The sequence below is a fragment of the Pteropus medius genome, unplaced genomic scaffold, assembly GCF_902729225.1.
Source record: "Pteropus medius unplaced genomic scaffold, Ma_sr-lr_union100, whole genome shotgun sequence".
NCBI classification, from domain to species: domain Eukaryota; kingdom Metazoa; phylum Chordata; class Mammalia; order Chiroptera; family Pteropodidae; genus Pteropus; species Pteropus medius.
This window is the reverse complement of record NW_024349803.1, coordinates 1,062,832-1,087,204: the sequence shown is the minus strand read 5'-3', so window position 1 is coordinate 1,087,204 and position 24,373 is coordinate 1,062,832. Positions and strand designations below refer to the sequence as shown.

At 46.6% G+C, this 24,373-nt stretch overlaps 2 protein-coding genes and 1 non-coding gene across 13 annotated transcripts in view; 1 reads left to right on the top strand and 2 right to left on the bottom strand.

Annotated features, from left to right (window-relative positions):
* Positions 1 to 1,235: 1,235 nt before the first annotated feature.
* Positions 1,236 to 18,528, top strand: LOC120582030 (uncharacterized). 5 transcript variants are annotated; one of them, XM_039837014.1, is made up of 5 exons: positions 4,539 to 4,736; positions 5,521 to 5,785; positions 7,613 to 7,754; positions 13,044 to 13,219; positions 14,472 to 15,319. In XM_039837014.1, exons 1-5 carry the CDS (start codon positions 4,688 to 4,690, stop codon positions 14,689 to 14,691), a joined length of 852 nt encoding a protein of 283 aa, XP_039692948.1. In that variant the 5' UTR covers positions 4,539 to 4,687; the 3' UTR covers positions 14,692 to 15,319. The 5 variants fall into 5 exon arrangements, 1 of the variants encoding a protein (XP_039692948.1); XR_005647431.1 differs by lacking the exons at positions 4,539 to 4,736; positions 5,521 to 5,785; positions 7,613 to 7,754; positions 14,472 to 15,319 and adding exons at positions 10,488 to 10,747; positions 15,936 to 16,000; positions 16,641 to 18,528; XR_005647430.1 differs by lacking the exons at positions 4,539 to 4,736; positions 5,521 to 5,785; positions 7,613 to 7,754; positions 14,472 to 15,319 and adding exons at positions 10,488 to 12,318; positions 15,936 to 16,000; positions 16,641 to 18,528.
* Positions 12,882 to 13,000, bottom strand: LOC120582658 (5S ribosomal RNA). The gene has a single exon (XR_005647602.1). It is a non-coding gene; the product is annotated as a 5S ribosomal RNA (ribosomal RNA).
* The window catches only part of AZIN2 (antizyme inhibitor 2), a 28,414-nt gene continuing 20,640 nt past the window's right edge, over positions 16,600 to 24,373 (bottom strand). For all 7 annotated transcript variants that reach the window (XM_039837010.1, XM_039837008.1, XM_039837007.1 and 4 more), the window contains 2 exons: positions 20,403 to 20,617; positions 16,600 to 17,084 (listed from right to left, as the gene is read on the bottom strand). In XM_039837010.1, coding sequence (XP_039692944.1) covers positions 16,946 to 17,084; positions 20,403 to 20,617 — 354 coding nt within the window. In that variant the 3' untranslated portion in view covers positions 16,600 to 16,945. The remainder of the gene's footprint in view (positions 17,085 to 20,402; positions 20,618 to 24,373) is intronic.

Here is a 24,373-nt window from a genome sequence, read left to right as displayed (position 1 = left end):
GTGTCCCGGGTTTTAGTTCTGTGCTGACTCACTTTGTGCCCCGGAGGTCCCTTCTTCAGTCTCCTCACCTTCAGAGTGAGGAAGTTAGACTGGATGCCTATGAGGCGCCAAATCTTCACATATACCAGGAAGCAGGGAGAGAAGAGAGGGCACCACCCCAGCCATTAACTTGTTTGGAATTCTAGTAAGAGGGGCAGGGCATGAACAAGGATTGGGAGGGGCTGTTCTTAAGGGCAGAAAAATCTCTGATTGGCTAGTGGAGAGCATACCTATATACAGAGAAATTGGGGGGATGTGATTCTGAGACAAGTATCCTCAACCTCCCTGACCCCGCCCCATGTTCTCAGACCCCTGTGACGCCCACAAAGCCACACTCCTCTATCTTTGCTCCATGGATCTGTCCTCTGGGGGAAAAGCGCTCCCTCTATGGTCCTTCCTGTCTTTTCCCACCCAGAGTCTCAGCACCAGGTCCAAGAAATGCTAGCCATTTCCCAGTCTTCACTCCCAGTTTCCAAGCATCTGGGAATAGTTGTAGGGGCCTAATTTGCACGCTCAACTAGGGACTCCAGGAAATCAGGACACCTCCAAGAGATAGGAAGTATCCAGAGAATTCTTGCATGAAAGCGTCTGGGACTCTCCGACTGATCCTGGAACCCCACATTTAACACAGGTAAGTGAAGATAGGAGGCAAAGGCAACCTTGGGGAAGAAGGGACCAGCAAAGATCTTACTCAAGGCTGGAAAAAATCAATAGACAGTAACCCCATTCAGATCCCTGTTTGCGGTCAGCAGGCAAAGTGCTAGTACTTTTTGTACTTTACCTAACATTGAGACAAGCTCATGAGGTTGGTATCATTATCTCAGTGTTTGAGTGGAGAAACATTCCTTCCCAGGGGACCCACAGCCAGTACTCAGCAGATCTCAAAATCAAACCCATGTTCATCCAAATCTAAAGTCACATTCTTCACTGGACCTCCCAAGACATGCTCCTAAACTTTGAAGACCACTTCAGTGACAGGCAGCAGCCCCCAGAACTGTGAGCCCCCTGGGATCCAAAGTGGGAATTTAAACCAGGCTCCACATCATTGTGGAGTTGTGCAATTGTGAGTCAAGATGAGAAAGTGAGCCAAGCCTCATGTGTCCCTCGGAGTAAGGGGTGGACTCATGAAGGCACTATGTGAAGCTGAGCAGGTCTCTCTCTCTGGACCTCAGTTTCCCCATCTCTACTGGGGAAGGGTTAAATAGTTAACTGATAGCCAAGGTCCTGGCTTTTATGGTCCAGGGTTCTGAAAATCTAATGTAAGTCTCAGGGCTTTGCCTGCTAAGCACCTAACAAGGCCATTAGCTCTGGATCCTTCTCTCTGGGGTGGTAGCAGGAGCAGAAAACAACAGAGATAAGGTCTCTTGGCAGCACAGAGCTTGGCTCAGGTCCTCTGGGGACCAGCCTTCCCTCCTGCCAGAGAGGCCATCCCAGGAGGCTGACTGCTCACACCCAAGTAGCATTCCTAGCTTCCTTCCCTCTTGCCTGGATCCTGGCTCTGTTCACTTTCCCCAAGCACTCCATCAGGAAGTCAGTTACAAAGGGCCATGTCGCAGGCTTAAATGAAGGAGGCAAGGAGAGGGATTGGGGCAGGAGGGGGTTGAGTGCTGACCAAGGTGCTGAATCATCATTGCCCACCGGAGCATCGTTATTTCTCCTTATTTTGGGACATCCATGATTCCTCCTGGCCCCATGTCTGAGACGGTCAGCAAGGTGGGGTGGAGGCTAGGGATTCCCTCAGAACAGGGGACTGTATCTCCTTGGAGTGGAGAGGATAACAAAAAGGCCACAGAGTCAGGAAGTGCAGACAGCCCAGCTGAGCATACTGGTCAGCATCACAGACTCTGGGACAGCTGCTGAGAGACCGCTAATCTCAACCCTGTCATTTTACAGATAAGAAAACTGAGACTCAAGTGGGAAGACACCCGTGGGGCGGAGCCAGGCCCAACCCAGGTCTCCTGACTCCCAGCTATCCGTTTTTTTATACACAACCTCTAATCTCCACACTGTGGATTCTGATGCCTCCTCCCACTCCCTGGGAACCTGGAGCCTGAACAAAAGGAGAATAGGAGTGGCCAGGACCCCACAGCCCCAGGCATCAAGAGCTGGGTGCCTTCCTCTGTCCTTCCCAAGGAGAAGGGAGAATTGGCCTGAACCCCAACAGTTCCTCTTCCAGGGCAGAGCCAGTTGGTGCCTGCTCACACCTAGTACCTCCCTTGCTGGCAACAGAGTCCAGAGCCAGCACCAGCCACAGCAGGGACAAAGCCACCCAGGCAGCTGCTGGAGCCACAGGGAGTCACAGGTAAGTGAAGGCATAGGGAGTGAGGGTCCGAGGGAGTCCCCTGATTCCACAGCACTAGAGTCAGCCCTGGAACCTGGAATCTGGAGTGGTTTACGGAATTTGGAATTGGTGTTTGTTTGTCTGTTTGTTTCCCAGAGAAGGGGCTTTTATCTTCTCACTCCCTGTAGGTGGAATCCCTGGGCTCCACTGCAAACCCCAGACTGAAGCCCCTCCTTGACCAAACCACCAGATCCACAAACCTGCCACTGGGAGAAGGGAGATATAGATAAATGCCCCAGGAGGTCCTAGAAAAAGCAGTGACTGGCTAGAGGTGTATGTGTCTCACAGATGTGAGGCTGTGGGTCGAGGCCTGAGAGAACCTTGCTGAATCTGGGTGGGCCCCGACTCTGTCCCTGACTCCCAGTGACCCTGGACAGCTCCCTTTCATTGCCACCTTATGAGAAGTCCACTCCTCTTTGGTTTAGCAAGAGGGATGGGGGGTCCTGGATTATGGGCCAAGTCCCAGTTCTAAGGTTCTAACTTGAGGCAGCCTCACGGAGTTTGGCCAAAAAGTGCCTACCTCTTTCACCCTCCCTCTTCCTCTGTCACACTCCTAAAATGCCTCCTCCATCCCTTCTATTCCTCCATCAAAACTTACTCTCCTGCGTTCCTCACGGTAACTGGCTTATGGTTTGAGATGCTGCCCTCTCCCTGACCTGTGCACAGTTATAATAGGAACCACTCCAAGAGAGTGACTAGTGGTGGGACTTCAGGCATCACACTGAGCAGGTGGGGGAAACATTATAGGGGGCTAAGAAAGGAGAGGGGACTTCTTATGACTCCATACAGGCAGCACTACAGCAGCTGTTACTGTGTGGGCACAGACTCAGTTAGAAATAACAATGGCTCCATGTACCAAGCCAATCCAAGTCTTACTCTTGGCCCAGCCTTCAGCCCTCGCTCCTCACCAACACCCTGATACAGGCCGGTGGCAACACAACACAGCCTTTCTGTTTCCAGAGGCTTCCTATGGAAGTGGAAAAGACTGTGCACGTAATGTTAGAATCAGAGCACTCTAGAATATTAGGGTCCCAAACAATGTTAAGCATATTAACATCTCTGCTTTTGTGATACTCATCCCCCTGCCTAGAACGAATGCCCTTGCCCTCTTTTTTCCTCCTGTTGAAATCGTGCTCATCCTTCACATCCCACTAGAGGCAAAGCTGTCCCAGTTGTTCAGGTCCAGCAGAACTCAATGCTGTGGGCCCCTGCAGCAGGATGCATCTCTTGCTGCCACTAGACCATGAGCATCTTGAGGCAGGGATCATGCCCCCCCAGCTCTGCCCACTGGGTGCAGAGAGAGCCTCGGAAAATGTTTGCTAGCTGGAATCACAAAACCACCTCATCTCCAAGTTAGGAGGGATCTTGGAGACCAGAGAGAGCACCTCCCTAAAGATGCTCAGATGGAAGTTGAGCCCCCTGAGTGAGCCCACTGATCACACCCAGCCAGATTCTGCAGGAGGAGAACCAGGGAGCTGGCAAAGACTAGGAAAGTTGTTTGACTGTTTGCCTTTTAAAAAATTATTAAATAATGTATGCTTATTGTAAAAAGTTCAAATAAATATAAAAATAAAACAGAAAATTTCCTCAACCAGCTTCCAGAGTCAACAGCTGTTAACAGTTTGGTGCAGGTCCTTCCAAGCATTTTTCCTTACGCATAGACAAAACCAGAATTTTCTTTTACAAAAATATGATTATTTTTCATCTTTCTATTTATTCTGTGTAGTAAATTCCTACAAATGGAATTATTGATCAAAAGCCTTATTCATTTAAAATATGTTGCTTTCCCAAGTAATTTTTTTTCTTATAACATGCTCATTATAGAAAATTTGGAAAATACAGTCAAAGTAAATACACAAAGTAAAAGTCACCTATCAGCCACCATTCAGAGATAACCACTGACAGAGTTTTGGCGATGAGGTTCACAATCTTTTTTTCTCATGTGAGTATATTTATTTATAAAAATCAGAACACTCTTCTATTGTTCCATAGCTGTTTTTGTTTGTTTGTTTTGTTTTTTTGCTACTTAATAACAGATTCTGAGCATTTTTCCATGTTGTTAAATAGTCTTCTACAGCATCAGTTTAGTACCGTAAGGAGTGTTTAACCTCAGCAATCCCCCGCAGAAGCCTGTTTGTCCTGACCCCTACTCTGAATAGGGAACCTGCTGCAATGGTTGGCTGGAATCTGTTGCTTGAGGGTGTGACTTTGGTCTGCCCCCTCCCTCTTAGAAAGGGGATGCCCCGGGAAGGCCTCGAGCACCTGCTGTCTCCATCTTTCCTGATCTGAGGCCCCGAAACCACGCTGATGTGCATGCAGACCTCTTGCAACTTCTCCACTGCTGCCCACCAGTATAGTAAGTAACACCTGCCCCTTTCCTCTGCCGCTTTCCTGAACCCTGGTCTCCTCTGATCCCGCTGCCAACCCAAGACCTAGAATGGAGGAGGATGGGGGATTGGATGGCCCTGACCATGAGGTGGAGGAGGGCTTCTGGACTCAAGTCGATGGAGTGGGAGAGTGCCACTTGCCCTTGTACTTCAGCCAGCTTCCCCTCATAATGATGGGACTGAGGAAGGAACTGGGGCAGGTACATACCAGAGGTGGCAGCGGAGGAGGCTGAGCTATTTGAAATGTTTTTTGATTCCCAAAGCAAACACCCAACTTCCTAGCCCAAGCTAGAGCTCTGCCTCAGGAGTTTATTAATACTGTGGAATTAAGGGTAATCTTGGGCAAGAGCCTTCTCCACTCTGGGGGTGGGAAGGGTCTCAATTTTCTCACCAATATACCACATGGTTCCTAAGGCATCTTCCCAACTCTAGTATTGTAACCCAGTTTGAATCCATGTTTTCAAGTGCTCTCTTTTCTCTTGAAGTCCCTGAATACCTTATGATTTGTTGAATTCAATTGTGTACCAGGCTTTGTTTGAAGCATTATTTACATAATTACTATTATTAGGTATCATCTCACTTAATCATCACAGCAAGCCTGATAGGCTTTTACAGATGAGAACACTAAGTCTGGAGAGTTAAGATGATTTTCCAGTTAAGTGGTAGAGCTCAGATCTGAACCCAGGGCTGTGACTTCCAAACCCATGTTCCTTGTTATCCTCCTGTCCCCATATCACTCTGTGATTTGCGTAGGGATCATTCTTCCCTTGCTACAGTTGAAGAAACTGAAGTCAGAAAGAGGAGGTAAATTCCTCAAGGTCATACGGCAAGTTCATTGCAGAGCAGCACTGGCAAGTTTTCAAAGACGGAAGCTGGTGAACCAGAAACAGCACTTGGGCTGGAGTCAAGTGCTCAGAACTGAACAAGGGTATGACGATCAAGTGGGGAAGGCCTTGTTTGTTCATCACAGCCTGGGTCCACTCTCCTTGAGCTCAGTCCAGAGAAATGTTGACTTTGGGTAAGTCCATTAGGAATAAAAGCTGATATTACCTGCAAGATGGAGGAGGGCCGGGCCAAATAAATCCCCCTTCTTCTCTAGTCTCCTTCAAGACAGCCCTATTATGCTCTTTAACTCCCTTACACTCTTATTCAATCACTTACCCAACAAATTCCTACTGAATACCTACTATCAGCTAGCACTAAGATAAGCAACAACAGATGCACCCCTGGGCAGTCACAGCACATATGCTGTGGGTTAGGCTAAGACAAGAGGGGATTCACAGAAACTCAGAGAAGAGAGGCCTGCTAGAGGAGGTACTGCTGAAGCCGAGACCTGAAGGGTGAGTAAGAGTTAGGCATAGTGTTTCATGAGGGAAGAACAACATATGCAAGGGATATGAGGCCAGAAATGAGGTCACGTGGCTGAGGGTTGAATGTGAGGCAGCGGGGGCAGAATGATGAAGTTGGAGAGAAAAGCAAGACCAGGTCATGCCAAGTTGTGGGCCATCTGGGTGCAATGGGGAGCCATGACAAGGTTTTAAGCAGGAAAGGGGTATGACCATATTTATATGGGGCAGGGCAAAGCTAGAGGCAGGGAGTCCAAAGAGATAAAAGAAGTGAAATTGGGCAGAAGTGAAGAGCCAAGGAATTCTCTTAGGAGTGCGAGGGGCTGTTTCAGAGGTGGATTACTTAGTCTCACTCCATTTTAAGAGAGGACAGGCACAGCAAGCTGGCAGTTCTGTGGATTAAGATCCAGAGCCCTCATATTGTTCCCAGCACCAACAGAACCCTTAGAATTTGATTCTTGCAGTCTCCCGCACCATGGTATCCCTGGATAAACATGTTTGGTGATAGGGAGCCTGTTAGCTGTGCAGCACCCCATCCCACAACTGGACAATAATAATTAGGAGGTTTTCCTTATATGGATCCCCTTGTGTCTCCATTGGTCCTTGCTCTGTCCTCTGGACCTCCCAGACAATAGTGGTCTCCTTCCCATAGGATAGCCCTCTATAGCTCCCTCTGTTTATTCCTTTCCCAAGGACACCTTCCCATTATTCAGCTGAATAAACCAAAGAAGTAGTATTGGATTTCTCTGCTACCTAAGCTCTTAGCTGACTTGGGAAAAGGGGAGTCAACCTGGGTTTGAATCTTGGCCTCAACCACTTACCAGCTGAGTGATCTTAAGCAAGACGCTACCTCACCAGCCTCAGTTTTCCCATCTGGAAAATATAAATAATAATATCTACCCTTGCAGAGTCATTCAGAGGACCAAATGAGTCAAGACAATCATAATACCTAATGACGGCCAGAACTTATTGAGGGGCTATCATGTGTCAGGTGTTGTCCTATTGGGTTGGGCCACATGACTGTCCTATGGTAGGTATTCATGACATGCTTGTTGGGAAGCACATGGATAGCATGAAGCCTGGAAGCATGCAGACCTGGTTTAAATCCTGTCTATGACCCTTACTAACTTTTTAACCTGAGACAAGCCAGCCTCTGTACCTCAGCTTCTCCACCTGATAAATGGTAATAGCCAAGGTGGCTTGCCAGGTTGGATAAGACAAGGCAAATAAAGCACTTGGTTATTATTATCACTTTTCTCCCATGTACCAAGCACCTTCTAAGTGCCAAACACTGGGTGGGCAGAGAACTCTTGGCCACTTGCCCAAGGTCACTCAGTCTTTGCCTCTAAACATGTTCTTGCCCTACACCATACCCTTATGCCCCCTCTAGTCCTGAGACCCCAATGTTGTATAAGCCATGGCCGATGAGGGCAGGGGTACAGCCTGCCCCAGGGAGGCAGTCTACTACCCCTACCCTGATGCCTCTATCCCTTCACCAGGCATGGGTGGCTTGCAGGCTTACAGCAATCATCATTCCAGCCCTGCTTTCCTCATCCACTCTGCTGGTCGTCAGCTCCATCTTATGAAAGACGTGTCGCCGGTGGTCTCAGGTCACTCACCCCAGCCCGCCATCCCCATAAGGTAAGCCACTCAAGGACCACAAGGACAGAGAGTTCCATTTCTGTTTTATTCTTAGTGTCATTGTACACAACACTCTGGAAAAGCACTATCATATCCATATTGCCCAAAGGTGTGACATATAACCCTTAAGTCAAAAGGAGAAACTCTTCTTACTCTCTTGAGGCAACAAGGGATGAGGTACTGAGCTAGATAAAGCCTCGCAGAGGCCATGACCACGTTGTGTGGCCTCAGAGTCTTCCGTACCCTTGTTCAGTTTCCATTGGATGTTAACTCACCAACCATTGAGTCAAGAAAGCCAATTCTGCAGCCCCTGTAAGTGTGGCCCTGAGTGTGGACTAAGGCTGTCCTTGGCCACACACTGCCCCCCATCACCACCCTTGGATCCCCACCTCCCTACAGCCTGGTGGGGACTCCACAGGAAACCTTACTAAGAAGCAAGACATCCTTCTCCAGGGACTGGATGAGAACACTCTTGGTTTCACTTCATTTGGGGCATGACTTACCACATTATCCAGAACTTGCAATTCTTAGAATTTTCTACTTCTTGTTTCTTAAAATATTCACATTGCCTGTGCTTTCCCAAGGTCATGGAGTTTCAGCTTATTGTGTGTTTTTTGGAGAACATAGACTTAAAGCCCCTGACAAGCAAAGCTTGGCTGTCATAGAAACTGCCAGGCCCCTGGACCCCTGCCCAACCTGGAGCCTCCCTTCTTCATTCTCTACTGCCTGAGCTCTGGGATTCAGATGGGCAACAAAGTGAGGAGGTGAGTCTCACACACTAATACAAAAGCCTAGAATTCTCACCACTGCCCTAAGATCTCAGGACATCTGCTCTGTCTACCAGCCACAGATTCACAGCTTCTTCTACTAATCCAATGATACCCAAGTGTGTACCAGGTGCCAGGCATGCCAGGTGCTAGGCTTATAACAACAAATGAGACCCATACTAGTAATCTAGTGGTTGTAACAGGACAATGATAACAGAGTTATGAAAAGCACTTGGATGGGGTACAGAAGTCAGTGCAGCATAGAGAAGAGGCCACTAAACAGTCAGAAGAGAAAGGTTAAGTAAAGTTTCCAAGAAGTGGCATTTAAACTGAGACCTGAAGGATGACTATGGGCTTGTTGGAAGGAAAGTGGGAAAGATAGTCAAGTCAGAGGGAATAGCAAGTATAGTGTAGGGGTTGGCAGACTATGGTCCACTTCCTGATTTTATAAATAAAGTTTTATTGAAACATAATCACAACAATACATAAGTCAATACATTCATTTAGGTATTGTCTCTGGCTGCTTTCACTCTACACAGCAGATTGGAATAGTTGTGACAGAAATGCTATGACTATCAAAGCATACAATATTTACTATCTGACCCTTGACAGAAAAAGTTTGCTGGCTCCTAGAGGTTAGAGAACTCATGCTGTCTTTTAGGAACATAATGGGTAGAGGACATAATGGGTAGGGGTGGGAAGTATGCAGTAGGCAGTTCACAATGAGTCCTTCCCATAGCCATAGTGGATTGATCCAGGAGTAGACAAACCTGATTTAAACTGACCTAATCAGATTCTCTCTTCCTAGGCATTTGAAATGTGGAATGTAAGACCCAGAAACAGAGCTGAGCCACATTAGCATCTGCAAATTTCTGCTGCTGAGGCTCCCAGACAGGTTAATCAACAATTCCTTTGATTTAGAGGGCCCTTGCAATCAATCCCCCAAACTTCTAATTTTCATTTTCTTTCAAACTCAGTTTTTGTTACTTTTAATGAAAAAAACTTTAACTAAAATCAAATATAAATATAATGTGAATCATATATATAATTTTACATTTTCTAGTGGCCACATTTTAAACAGTAAAAAGAAATGAGTGAAAGTAATTTTAATAATACATTGTATTTCACCCAACATATACAAATATTATCATTTCAGTATGTAGTCAATATTAAAATATGTTAATGTGAAATTTTATATTCTTCTCTTTGAACTATGTCTTTGAAATCTGGGGTATATTTCACACTTATAACAAATCTCAGATCAGACTAGCCACACTTCAAGTGCTCCATAGCCACATGAGCTGGTGGCAAACATAATGGACAGCAAAAGTTTAGACCCTCAGCACTGTGGAGGCCCTGGCTAAGAAGTCATGGCTTCAATCTGAAAGAGTGGGCATCCCCTGAAGAGATTCAAGCCAGGAAGAAACATGATAAAAATTTCATTTTGGGAAGATCACTCTGACTTCTACTTAAAGTACAGACTAAACAGGAGTTGAGACTAGAGTTGGAGAGATCAGTGAGGAGAAGTTGAAGTAATCCAAATGAGAGATAAAAGATGACAGCGATGGATTTTAGCAATGGCAGCAGAAATACCGAGAAGCAGCTGAAGTCAAGAGATGCTTAGAAGGCGGTAATAACACACCTAATCATCATTGTTGCCCCACTACGCACACACACACTGAAGCTACTTCCCACCTGCACACCTTTGTACATCTCCTCTCCACCAGTGGAAGCGGAAGTAGTTAGAGGGCAAGAAGCCTACTTCCAGGGTTACTTCCGGCCTTTCTAGCCGGGCAGAGGCCAAGTCGTCTCCTTTGCACGTCGCCTGCATTGCGGGCTGACCCCTTTTCGGTAGGAGTCCTGCTCTCGGCAAAGGTTCTGTTTTCCTCTGGTGGAGGCTGGGAGCTGCATCTCCGTCTTCCAACCAGTGGATTTCGCTGTCATTTATCTCCGATCGGTGAAGTCAGACCCTCCTCCAGTCCGGCAGAGGGCGCGAGAGCTCGTGGCTCGAAACTTAGGAGACTCTTGGACACGGAAGTGATGTTGCGCCACCGGAAATCCTCCGCCTCAGAGATTGAGGGGCGTGCTGGGGGAGGTTCCGGCGGCTGGAAGTTCAGTGTTCGAGGTTCCGCGAGGCAGTGGTTAAAAGTACCGTTGCCACCCCTGATTGTCTTGGATGCTCAAATGAGAAAACAGCTCTTGGAAGAGTTCGCTCATATTCATTCAGTGAGACCAGCACACGTGCACGCAACTCCTCGGAGCAGAGAGATGGTCCTTTGGGGAGGGGGGTGGGGGGGAGGAGTTGCTTATCCTGAGGAGGCAAGTCTTAACAGAAATATTCCTAGTCCACAGATGGGGAAAAGAAACCTAGAGAAAGATAAAAACTTGCAGGGTAGGGTTGCCAGATTTAGCAAATAAAATGCAGGACACCCAGCTAAAGTTGAATTTCAGATAAACAACGATGGCTTAGTATAAGAATATCTCCAATAGTACTCGGACATAACGTTTACGAAAAAATTAGCCGTCATTTATCTGAATTCAGATTTATCTGGGTGCCCTGTATTCTATCTGGCAATTCCGGGCCAAGGTCACAGCTGAGTGGAAGAACAGAAAAAGCTATTGAGACAGTCTACATGCCTCCCCACTTAAGGCTCACTAGTATGTGGACCTGCACTCGTAGGTGTAACTGGAAGTGGCCTGCAAGAATCACAGCCCATTCCAGTCAGTGATGTGCCCTCCGCAGGATCTAGGCTGCTGTTCAGGAGCTGAGGAGAAGGGGCCAGATATCCACCCCTCCTGGATTCAGGGTTAGCCCCCCAGCCTCCAGGTCTAATTTATTCAAGCACTAAGCACTTACTCAGTGCCAAGCACAAACCCAGGCTCCAGATGGCACTGGCAAGACAGGGAGAAACTCCCTGTCTTTTTGGAATTAATAGAATTGCAGGAAGAGTAGAGAGAAAAATTATAATACATTGTGATCAACAGATCTTTACTACGGGTAAGTGGAAGATGCTGTGAAAGCTCGGAGCCATACCTAACCAAGGCAGAGAGTAAGGGATGAGGGAGAGTTACCCAATCTAAGTACTGAAAGACTCGTTCAACAGTTATTTATTGAACATTTATGTGGAGGGCAGTGTTTTAGGCACTGGGAACACAGCAGTGAACAAAACAAATTTCTACCTCTAAGAGCTTAATTCTAAATAAAATGTATGTCAGATGCTGGTCTGTGTGGGGTGGGAGTAAGGCTACTAAAGGGATTATGGAATGCTGGGGTGGGAGTGGGAGAGTTACAGTTTTAAAGAGAATGGTTAGGAAGGCCTCACTAAGGTAACATTCCAGCAAAGACCTGAAGGGATGAGGGAGAGAGATCATGAGGGTATTTGGGGTTATTAGAAAATGTGCCTGTCAGAGGAACAGAAAGGAGAGTGATGTACTACCTCCAATATGATAGCGTTCTAAGGGATTTCAGTGATACTTTTGATGATGTGTTTCTTGCCTTAAATATTATCTTTAGAATCTTCAAGTCCTATTAAATGCGACTCCACATAACTAGATGGGGAGCCATTTTGAATAGGGTGTTCAGAAAAGGCCTTCCTGAGAAGGTGACATTTAAACTGAGGCCTTTATGATGAGAATGAGCTCTCCCTGGAAAAGCTGGAAGAAGAGCTATTTAGGCAGAGGGAATGGCAAGCACAAAGGTCAGGAGGCGGGAAAGAGCTAGGGAAATATGAAGAACTGAAAAGAGGCCAATAGGCTGGAGCACGGTGAGAAAAAAAGCACAAGAGAAGACTGAACAGGTGGGTGGAATTCTCAGGCAATTTAACTTTTATTGGCATCACAACGGAATCAACTGAAGGGTTTTCAGAAGACTGACAAGATCAGATGCACATTTTGTGAAAAAATCCCTCTGACCATTAGGAGGCTATATGGGATAATTTTGCTGGTCAAATTTGTTCAGGCTTAGCTGCTCATCCCAGAGGTACCCAGGAGAGGGTTTAAAATAGAGCAAATAGTTGAGTGGGAACTGCCTCCCATATGGTCTCTTTATGGCTGGAATGAGGTGGCTAGGGCAGGTGGGTTTCCTAGGGGAGGGATGACACCCACCCAGAGCTACTATCTCCCTCTTGAGCTGGGGTGGACAGAGATGATAATTTGTATCCCTCAGACCCCATCAGGCTCCCAGGCCAGGCCCTCCCAAAGCAGACTGGGAGTGAAGGAAAGTGCATGCTACCACCAGCCACCAGGTCTCCCTCTGTCCCTTTTTTTTAATTATTTATTTTTTAGGCAAGGCAACCCTTGGTTGACTTCACAGATTACAAGGACCTTGTCAGTTTACAATCCTTTATTTTTTTACTTTTTACGCCTACAGCACCTGGTTTTCCTAGGTGGTCTCCCATCCAAGTACTAACCGGGCCCGACCCTGCTTAGCTCCCAAGATCAGATGGGATCGGGCTTGTTCAGGGTAGCATGGCCGTAGACTCCTCTGTCCCTTTTTAATACACCTTCAATTATCTTCTCAAAGGTCCTGTCATGCTTCTGCTCCAGAATTATATTGGGTTCCCTACTGCCTACAGAATTAAGTTCAAACTGCTGGCTCTGTTATCTAAGGCCCTGTATGAGTACACTGCACTGTGAGTTCCTCGAAGACTCACAAGGACTCCACCTGCATCACCACATCTACCACAGGACATGGCCGCAGTAAGTGTTTGACAGATGCTCAAAGAATTACCTTTCAAGATCATTTATTGAGCACCTAATGATGTGCTAGGCCCTGCTGGGCTGAGTACTCTATCTCATTTTCTTATTTAATCTTCACAATAACCCTCTGAGGGAAGTATATTTAGCAGCCACATTTTACAAATGAGTAAAAAGATTGACAGGTTAAGCGGTAGGTTTGTCCATTTGTCCATTTGGCATACATTTTTTGAGCACTTACTTTGTTCTAGGTGATGAGGAAATAGCGGTGAAAAAAATAAGGTTCCTGCGGCCAAAGAGCTCACATTCTGGGGTTGGGGGGCTGGCAGATGATAAACAGACAAACAGGTATGTCGAGTGGTGATAGGTGCCGTGGAGAAGAAACCCAGTTAAGTGGGTTTCTTAACCCACTGGAAAGTGCCACTTTCTAAAGGGCAATCAGAGAAGGCGCCACCTAAAGAAAACATTTGAGCAGAACCTGAATGGAGTGAATGAGCCCCACAGATAACCTGGGAAGATCATTCCCAAGGGAGGACAATATATGCAGGCCCAGCCGGCACGGGTGCCATGCATAATAGTGAGGAATAGAGAGGCCAGTGTGCCCAGGAGTGGTGAGTAACCAGGGAAAGATGGAGTCAGAGGGGTAATTGGGTCAGGACTTTACATTTTATTCTTGATGAAATGGGGATCATGGCAGTGACGGGATCTGGCCGCTGCGTGAAATGGACTGGAGAGGGAAAGTGTTGTGAGGGGCAGCCCCTGGGTGAGAGAGGATGGTGGCTTGGCCTGGGGCAGCAGCAAGTCTGTTACCCTCCCAGAGTGAATGAGCACACAAGAGAGTGTCAGGAGGCACAGGTGGGTTGTGGGGAGGTGTTGGGAGGAGGATATCCCTTAGGTGAGGTCCCAGGGCAGGATGGGTCTGCGAGAGGCCAACAAGAAAGTGACTTCTGGAGCAGCCAGAATGGCATGAGGGTCCACTGTCAGTGGATTGCCCAGGGAGCTGCTCAAAGGAGGCAAATGCCAGTGCAGTCAGGACTCTAGGAGGTCCCTGGTCAGATCCCCTGTACGGGCCTGAAGCCGGTTAACATTCTCCAACATTCTCCACGCGTTTAATGCTTTTGCCTTCTTTCTCTTCAGAAAAAGATAGAAATAAACAAAAATAACTGAAAAGAAATGACTGTTTATTATTCTCAAGTAAGTCACATCAAGTTCTGTGTATACCTTTCTCAGAAAAGTAAATTTCACATTCTTGCAGCAAATGGAACATGAAACACTTGAAAGGTTCCAGTGAGAAATCTGTTCAAACTCTGCCAGCTGCTGTCACTTTAAAAGCTACAGAGGGCTCTCCCCAGATCTGCCTCAGGCAAGATACTGATTTTGGCTTGGATCTCACTGCAGCCCTCTTCCCTCCCCCGCAAAAAAGCATTAATGGGTCCAGATCTACTTGGGCATCAAAACAGAAGTCACAGAAATAGTCTCATAGACGGAGGGCTGAGCCCAGCACCGTAATATGTAAAACAGAGCTTTGGATAAAGAACAAAAGGGCAGTAGAATAACTCTAATTGTTCTCTGGATCTCTTGGTGTCCTGAGCTTTCAGCTTGTTTACTGTCAAAGTATCCAAAACAAGGCCCAGCCTGGAAAAGGGAGACGCCTGTGCTTTTGACAAGCACCTAGTTTATTCACAACACATTGCCTCATTTAGATGATGTCGAAGCCACATATATGACCCAAGACTGGCTGAGATACTGAAAACAGGATGGCCAGGTGTGATATGATGATTTATATTAAGAAATATATTTTTGGTCTTCATCCCCATTCCTGGCACAAAATCCTTCGAATTTCCTAAATGATGAGAGTGATAAGGGTGCCTTTTGTTATGTCCCACCCTCCAACCTCCAAGGAGGAAGGAAAGGCTGGAGATTGACTTCAGTCTCCAGTGGCCAATGATTTCATCATGCCTATGTAACGAAGCCTCCATGAAAAATGCAAAAAGACAAGGTTAGGAGGGCTTCTGAATTGGTGAACACATGGAGGTGCTGAGAGAGGGCACATATCAATGCTCAGAGAGGGAAGTCCCATGCCCTTTCTCCATACCTTGCCCTGTACATCTCTTCCATCTTGCTGTTCTTGAGTTGGATCCTTTTATAATAAACTGGTAATCCAGTAAGTAAAGGGGGTTCTTAGAGCCTCTAATCTATAGCTGGTGTGTCAGAAGTACAGATGACAACCTGGACTTGGCAATTTGCCTCTGAAGTGGGGGGAGTGGGGGTGGGGGGGCCATCTTTTAGGACTAGAGCCTTTAACCTGTGGGATCTGAAACTATCTCCAGGTAGATATTGTCAGAATTGAGTTGAATCATAAGACACCCAGCTGGTGGTAGAGAATTGCTGGGTGGAGTGGAAAAAACTCATTGTACCAGGCTTACCCAGAAGATGCTCAAGTGAGTATATAAAAAATCAAAATGAAATGTCCAGAATAGGCAAATCCATAGAGAAGGGCAGTAGGTTAGTGGTTGCCAGGGGCTGAGGGAGGAGGGAAATGGGGAGTGTCTGTTGATGGGCACAGGGTTTGTTTCTGAGGTGCTGAACATGTTCTAGAATTAGATAGTGGTAATGGTTGTACAAACTCTAGGAAAACACTAAAAATCACCAAATTCTACATTTTAAAAGGATGAATTTTGAAATATGTGAATTATATCTCGATTTTTTTTAATTGCAGAAGGAAAATCTTTTGGGTCACCTGTAGCAGCTAGACGAAGTCTAAAATCTGAACTCCTTTGCTAAGTAGGTACACAGCCTGGGACCCTCGCAGTGTGAAGTAGCATTTGCCGGGTTAAAGTCTGAGGAGACATCAACATCAGTGCCCTTGCACTGGATGTGGCAATACTCTGTGACCAACACTGTCCTAACAGTTTACTGCCTCAATAAGCAAAACCAACCACCACTGATTGGCATTACTCTTATTGCCTTGCAGAGCTGCCAGGGGAATGAGGTAGTAGGGTCTCCTCCAAAGCTCCCAGACACCCATCTCTTCGCTCTTTATCTTTGGTATAAATTTCCAAAGCGGTGTCAAATGTTCAATTGACTTTGGGTCAGGCCTTAGGCTGCATGTTAGGTTCACACAGAGACCCCTGGCAGTCATGAGTTGCAGCAACTCTGACCCCACTTCAACCCCTGACAGTCACCCTTCCTCATGATGCCAGGCATGGAGGTAGGAAGAGGAGAGAGATGAGTCAGAGGAGCTGGTGCCAGTGGGAGACACCCACACTGCAGCCAGGTCAGGACTGAGGCAGAGGCCATCGGGGCCTCAGTGTGGGTGGGGAAGTCTCGCCCCTGGCTTAGCCCAGATTCCTTTGTGAATTGAACTTCCAATTACACTGGAGTATTAAAAAAACCTAAATATTTATTTGCTTCATATTTACAGAGGTACAGGAGACCACGGGAGACCCCAAGAACACCCCCACACCTGGCTGACCAGGCCCTTTGCGCTGCAGAGGAGGCGGACACAGCTGGAAGGGACAGGATTTATGTTGCACACTTGAACTACAGCGAGTGTAAGACTGGTCCTATTTACAGGGCAGAAACACTACAGGTGGAGCATGGGGTGGGGCGGCAGAGCGAGCACCAGAGTCCTGGCCAGAGGATGCTCTGCTTGCCGCCTTCCCACCTCTCCCAGAGGCATCTGTGGCCCCGCTTGGGTTCTCAGGGTGGGGGGGCAACGGGGCCCGCTCACATGATGCTCGCTGGGGTGAAGACAGGGCCCACACACAAGGTGTCTGTGATCTCCCAGCCGCAGGACAGAGGCTTGCACACACCCTCAGCGTCCTCATCCTGCTCTGGAGGCAGCAGCTGCTCTCGCAGCGCTTCCCTGTAGGTGAGAGAGAGGCACTGGAGGCAGCCATCGTGGAGTCCGCAGGCTGGGGACTCCTGATGGCCCTGTACCAGGAGACCTGGCCCCATTGCGTATATGGTTCTCACCTGAACCCTAGAGCCCAGCCAAGGGCAGGGGCAAGAGAAGGCCTGCTGACCCCTCTTTCTCCCTCTTCATAGTCTACCCCCATAGCAAGGAAAGGAACTCACATTTATTGAGCACTTACTATGTGCCAAACATTGTGCCAGGCACTTTACTTACATTATCTAAGTGTATTGAGCACTTACTATGTGCCAAACATTGTGCCAGGCACTTTACTTACATTATCTAAGTGTATTCGCCCCAAAACCCTATAAGGGCTACATTATCATCCCCATTTTACTGATAAGGAAATTGAGACTCAGAAGGAGGTGACCTGCCCAAGGTCACATCTCTAGAAAGTGGTAGAACTAGGAGTCAACCCAACTCTTTCACTCCCACATTCTTCACGTACCAGGCTTGAGACTTTAAAAAAGAATCATCTCCTGTCCCACTCAAAAAGCCTGCAAACCTTCTCCTCCTGCCCACCATGCTGTTCCGTGGCTCCACCGTCTGATCAGCCACAAGCTGGGAACCTTATTCCCACACCCAGTCAATCCCTGCCGAGCCCAGCTGCTGAACACCCTCACAGGCACCTGCTTCTCTCCATGCCCGCTGCCACCACCATCTCTAGCTGGGAAGGCACAGTCTCCCTGAACTGCTCCTGTCTCTAGACATTTCTGGCCCAGGGTCATCTTTCTAAACAGTAAATCCCTGCTCTTGAGTCACCAGAAGCTTCCCTCTGCTCCCAGGCCCCTAGAGTTCTGGCCTCAGCCAGCCTCTCCCACCATGCCCATCCTCACTGCCTGGGTGCCATCCACAGCGGCCACCTTTCAGGCTCACGCATGTCCCATCCCAGGCCTTGCGCCTCCACCTGCATCATCAACCCTTACTAATTCCTCCTCAGCCTTCAGGTCTCAGCTTCAGTGATAGAATCTCAGGGATGCCTTCGCTGAGTCCCACAGCACCATGTACTTCTCCTTGATAACAATAAGGGTTCAGTATCGGCTTTCCTGACAGCCTTTCAACTACAGGAAGGCAGGGACTATATCTGAGTTACTCAGTGCCTGGTGTCTGCAGGCCAGCAGAGTAAGCACTTATCGGTGGGGAAGGTGGACCCTGGGTGGGAGGACAGGGAAATAGTACTGGGTTCAGTACCAAGAGGTCTGGAGGAAGGAGGCATGCCAGCCTGTCCTTTACTTCTGCTGGGATCTGCTTCCCCACAAGACCCTCTCTCTTCCATCTAGATCTTCCCTTTCCTTCTTTCATTCTTCCAGCCCATTCCAGTCCCCACCTGCAGGAAGGCCTCCCTCTTTACTAATGTGTACAATTCAACAATAAATCAGTAGTCAGTCTCCTTACACAGCTCGGTCAGGCTGTTCTCTTCCAAGTGGGAGTTTCTCCAGGCCAAGCACCCTCTGTCTGAGCTTCTGTCTCCTTATCATTCAAAATGGGTTGGTCCAGCTTCTTAAAACTCTTCAATGGCTCCCTACTGTCTTCAAGATCAAGTCCAATCTGGGCCTCCAAGGTCCTTCCTGATCTAGTTTTCCACATATGCCACCCCAGCCAGACAGAGCTACCTGCAGTCCTTTGAATGAACTGGACTCTTTTAAGCCCCAACACCTCTCAGCCCGGTCCACCCTGCTGTCAGCTTGCCTGGCCCTCCTGTGCCTGCTGACTCCTCCTTACCCATCACGTAGCTCTTAAGAAGCAGTCCTGACCACCCCTCCCCAGTCTGCTTCCCACCCTCTATACAAATGTCTTGTGTGCAGTTCTGCTCCTGGGCTCACCATGCTTTTAGATGCTCTTGTACCCCTAGGACCAGGCACAGAGCCTATCTCTAAAGCAGGACATTTTGGTGAGGCCCCTGTGAGATGGGGAATTTTTTGGCATGTCCATTTCAACACATCAGAATGTTGTGCTCCTAGTAAGGAGCACAGCTGATTCCCTGCAGTCTCATCTGCCTGTGTCTGCTGGTGACAGAGCCAGGATGGGATAAGGAAGGCTGCGTGGTGCTTGGCTTTTTCGTTTGTTTTTTGGGCCTTGTCAAAACATTCCCAATTTGAAAATGGCTGCATTAGCCAACCCCATGCCCCAGCAGGGAGGAGAAATAACAAAAATGTGTTGATTCAAATGAAATGCAACTTTGATACTCAGCCCCATCAGACCTGGGGTTTGGTAGTCAGACCTGGGGTTTGGTAGTGCTGTTCCTGGGGCACCCTCAAGCACCCAGAATGTCCCTCGGGACACAGGCTGCACTCACTCCTAAATGCCTAGCACAAAAGCCCCTCCCAACTGCTTTTACCCTCCACGCCCAAAGGAGGTTCTTCACCACTGACCAGCTGTGTGACCTCAAGCAAGTGACCTATCTGTCTGTGATTACACTGATCCTACTGAGTTTTGTGTGGGTGAAAGGAAATAATCATAAGGCCTAACAGAAGGGTTCAATAAACTCAACTTTCCTCCCATCTTGCACGTCTTCTTCCCTCACTGGAGCCCAACGCTGGCCTGGTGAGGCAAGCAGGGTTAGTGTTCTGTTCATTTTCTAGATGGGAAGACCGAGGCTCAATGAGTATAAGTCCTTCCTGGGTCACAGAGTAGCCACTTGACTGATCAGCTCGATCTGCATCCAACCTTGTCCTTCCTTAATCCACACAGTAGCTAGAGTGGTCTTTCTAAAATCCAAGTCAGACCATGTCGCTCCCCTGCTTCAAGCCAATCCATGCTTCCCACTTGCCGCTCAAAGCCCTTCACTCAGCCCTCAAGGACCTTCTCAGATCCAGCCCTGCTCCTTCTCCAGCCATGACCAACCTCGCGTAGTTTCATGAAGGTGGCATGCTTGCTCTGTGTTCCCTTTGCCTGGAACCCCCCTCCTGCCTCCTACTGCCCAACTCTCGCTCATTTACCAGGCTTTGACTTGACCCTTCCTTCCTCAGGGAAGTGGATCTGGGCCTCAGGGAGGAATCTGAGCTTCCACAGCCCGTCCCCTCCACCCAACACAGAATTATCAGGAGTCCTGTCTGCTTCTCTGTCTCTCTCACAGGCTCCAAGCTCCTCAAGGGAAGCTCGGTCTCATTCACAGCCACAGCCACGTGCCAAGCACAGGCCTCACTTGGGATCAGCAGGGTCTCAAATCTCGCAGAAGCAGGGTCTCAAAGCTCAGGTTTCCCTCATTGCTTCTGCCCAACCTGCTCCCTGTTCCTCCCCCAACTCCATTTCCTAGCAGGGCCCCCTTACCAGGCCACCCGGGACATGGCGTAGGTGACGCGGCAGGTTTGGGTTCCCCCGAGGAAGGAACCCATGCCCACGGTGTAGGCGCCCATGTTCTCAAAGACCAGCCAGTCCCCTACGTGTAGTTGCGGCAGCCACAGGCCCTCAGCTACGCAGTCACAGCCATCGACCACCGGGCCCCACAGGCTGCTGCTGTGCAGGGGCTGCTCTGTAGACGGTTTCTGCAGAAGAGAGGATAGCCACATTCAGCTTTCCTGAGCATACCGTGCACAGCCCTCCCTCAAAGGCCTTTCACAGCCCCCACAGCCAATAGGATAAAGACTAAATGGGCCCCCTGGCCTGGCATTTAAGGCCCTCCCACTTCCCTGCATTCATTACCTCTTATACTCTGAAGCCACAATGCTTGGTCTTAAATTCAGGCTCCAGCACTTGCTAGCTGTGTGACCTTAGGCAAGATTTTTAATCCCGCTGTACCTCAATTTGCTCCCTTATAAAATGGGAATAATAACAGCACCTCCCTCACAGGGTTACTGAAAAGCTAAATGAGTATATATAAAGCATTTAGAACAGTGTCTGGCACATGGCGAGGATCCAGTAAGACAGCACTCTCATTGTTACTGTTGTTATGGCTACCACCTCTCTGTTTCAGTCTTCCCTAGCTAATCTGCCACTGTCCACACCTCTACAGCCCTGCTCCCTTCCTCAAATCCAGCTTGTCCCCTGGGCCCAGCCCTGGGGTACCCTCTTCCATGAAGGCCTCCCAAATCCCTTTATTCCATGAAACACCTGGTCACAGGAGCCAGAATACACAAATGAGTTACACCCACCCTCCCACAGGCTCTCAGGTAAGGAAGACAGGACTCCAACAGGTTGACCTGGCAGAGGCCCCCATGGGGTAGATATAATTATTCCCATTTCAGGAAAACTGAGGCTCTGAGAGGTTAAGTGACTTGCCCAAAGATACAACTACCGATCACACTAAATTAAAAATTGTCATAAATTACTTCCAAATCCAGAAAAGAAATCTGTAACACCGACCATTTGCAGATGACCAAGATATCAATGCAATTTGTCACAATATGGGGGATCCTACCACGAAGGTCCTAGAGGAGCAGTCATGCCTGAAAGATGGACATGAGTGAATCCTGAATGTGCCCTCTGTGGCCGGCCCCTCACTCCACTTTCTGCTACACTCACTGTGTTCCAGTTATTCTGGTTGCTCTGGGTTCTGCAGGTGAACCCTGCTTCCTTTCCCCCACCCTTAGCCTTCTCCATGCTATTCCTTGAGGCCCCAAACTTGCCAACTTCTAATTTTTCTTTAGATCTCAGCTAAAACATTCTCGTGGAAACCTTTCGTAAAACTCCATGCATGCACTCCCAAGTTTTGCCTTCAGAGCATTTACCATAATTTATAATTCGGTATTTGTGAAATGTATCTGCTCAGACCTGTTCTCCCTCTCAGACTATAAATTCCATGAGCTCAGAAATCATGACAGTCTTCTTTGCCCCCATCTCCTCTATGTCTAGCATTCTGGCACACAGTAGGTACTTTCTGAATAACATCTTTTAAATGAATAAATGGGAAATACATGAGTAATGAAAAAGAGAAAGAGCAAGAAAGAAAAAGAAGATAAGAATAGAAGTCATCCAAAAGCCTAGAAGGAGGCAGCAGAGAAGACCAATAGAGGAAAAAGGAAAGGCGTTTCAACACCTTAGGCAGCAGCAAGAATGAGTAAAACTAAAAGAAAAGCCACAGGTTCCACAAGCGGAAATAACGATCACATATTTGATAAAAAGTTAATTAATAAGCCACTAGTCTCATTAATAAAAACATGCATAAGTTGTTAAAATCAATAGTGAGAATTATCCTATATTCATTCATTTATTCACACATTCAACAAATACTTATTGAGCACCTACTATGTGCCAGGCTCTGACCTAGAAGATGGGGATGCACCAGTGAACACACAAACAAAGTTCCTGTGCTCAGGAAGCTCACATTCTAGGAAAGGAAGACAAACAAATATATTCTTGTTCATATAAAAACCATCTTGTTTATAAGCTTTTTTTGTTAATGAGTAAAAATCTCCATTGCTCTGAATTATTTCCCTTAGCTTCAATCATTAAAAAACATTAAGCTAACTTTTAAAGATGGTAGGAGGGGGGATGCTATATAAATGTACCAACAAGGGTCCTTGAAAAAAGAGGTTTCAAATGTTCCACTACAATAAAAAAAAAAAAAAGTCACCCTTGATTTGTAAGTTAGAGTCTCTCACTTCTTATTCATGGTATAAACAACAACGACAAAAATAAATGGAGAAAAGATTTTTAAACTTCACAGGAAATAATGCAAAGCTACCCTTTTGTTATTTAAAGCCATTTTAAAAAAAGGGAAACAAAAAAGGAATCTGCAAAATACATATTCCATAAGCATGTAGCAAGAGGCTTGTAAGTCTCAGCTCTGTTTATAAGTTCCAAAACTGAGTGGACATGGACAAACACCTGTAAAAATACAAAATACCCAGTCTACTACTGGGCCTCCTCTATGAGAGAGGGCAGGGGGTTCCTAGTTTACAAAGCATGCCCACCACTACATCACATGTCACCTGGAAGGCTGTTGCAATTCCCATTTTACAGATGAGAAAACTCAGAGAGAGGTAGTGACCTGCTCCAGGTTCTGGAGGGAGTTAGTATCAGAACTCTGAGAACTCTGAGTAGTCCCAGACAAGAAGTCTCATAGCTGCACCCAGCTGGCTGCCTTTCTTAAAGAGGCCCAAAATGTGAGCGGATCCACAGAAGAAACAAGGGCAAACAATTGAAATGGCCCATGGCCCTGATGTAATTCCCCAACTTTTAAAGAATAGATCAATAATTCCCAAAGAACATAAAGTGTACAAAAATATTTTAAAACAACAACAAAAAAAATATTTTAAAACAAAAAGGAAAAAAAAGAGGACAAAAACATATGGTCAAAATCTCACCTGTGGACATATAGGCAAAAATCCAAAATGAAACTTTGGCTAACTAAATCCACACTTATAATCAAAGAACAATCTTCAATCATCAGATAATTTATCCTTAAAATAGAAGGCGAGGACAATATGGTTTTATCATAATATGGTAAATAAAGATCTACAATTCAAATTTAATTTTCTCAAAACACATCAAAATGGCATTCATTAGCCTAGAGCATCTATTCTTGATTTAAACTGCAAATAAAACAAAACACCAAAATGAAGAAAGAGTATTTTAAAATGACGCAACTCTAACTTAATGAAGATACACTAGAATGGCCTCATTTCAGAACCAAAAACAACCTTAATTTGAGTTCAGTCCCCTCATTTTCCAGATGACAAAATGAGAGAAACAAGGCTCAGAGAGATTAAATAACTTGCCTAATGTTACTCAGCTAGTATATGGCAGAGCCAGGACTCAAACCCATGTCTTCTGATCCAAGTTTGAGACTTTCTGTCATCATTCCTATTTTATATATCATGAGAAATGCTGGCAATAGTTATTAGAAAAAAAGAAGAGAAACAAAAAGATACAATATAGAGAAAATGAAGGAATAAAATATCACATTGCAGATAACATGTTTGCCCACCTGGAAAATCCAAAAGGGAGAGGTCTAATTTTTAGAAGAAATCAATTAGTTTCAGCATGCAAGCCAGTGTCTCAGCTCAAAAACACAGGGGAATGCTTCCACTCACAATAGTAATAAAAGCATTAAGTTATTAAATTCTTGGATGTACTTGGGCCACAATAATACTTATTCAAAGAAAATAATAAAAACTTAATGGGAGAAATAAAATATAAGACCCTCAGCTAACTGGAAAAACTTAGTAAAGCAAAAAAGAGAATTCTTCCCAATTTAATAAATAGATTAAAAAAACTACTTCTAATTAAAACCCCCAAGAGATTTTTCTAAATGTTAGAAACAATATGATAAAGAAAAAATGGGAGCCTATCAAAGGATA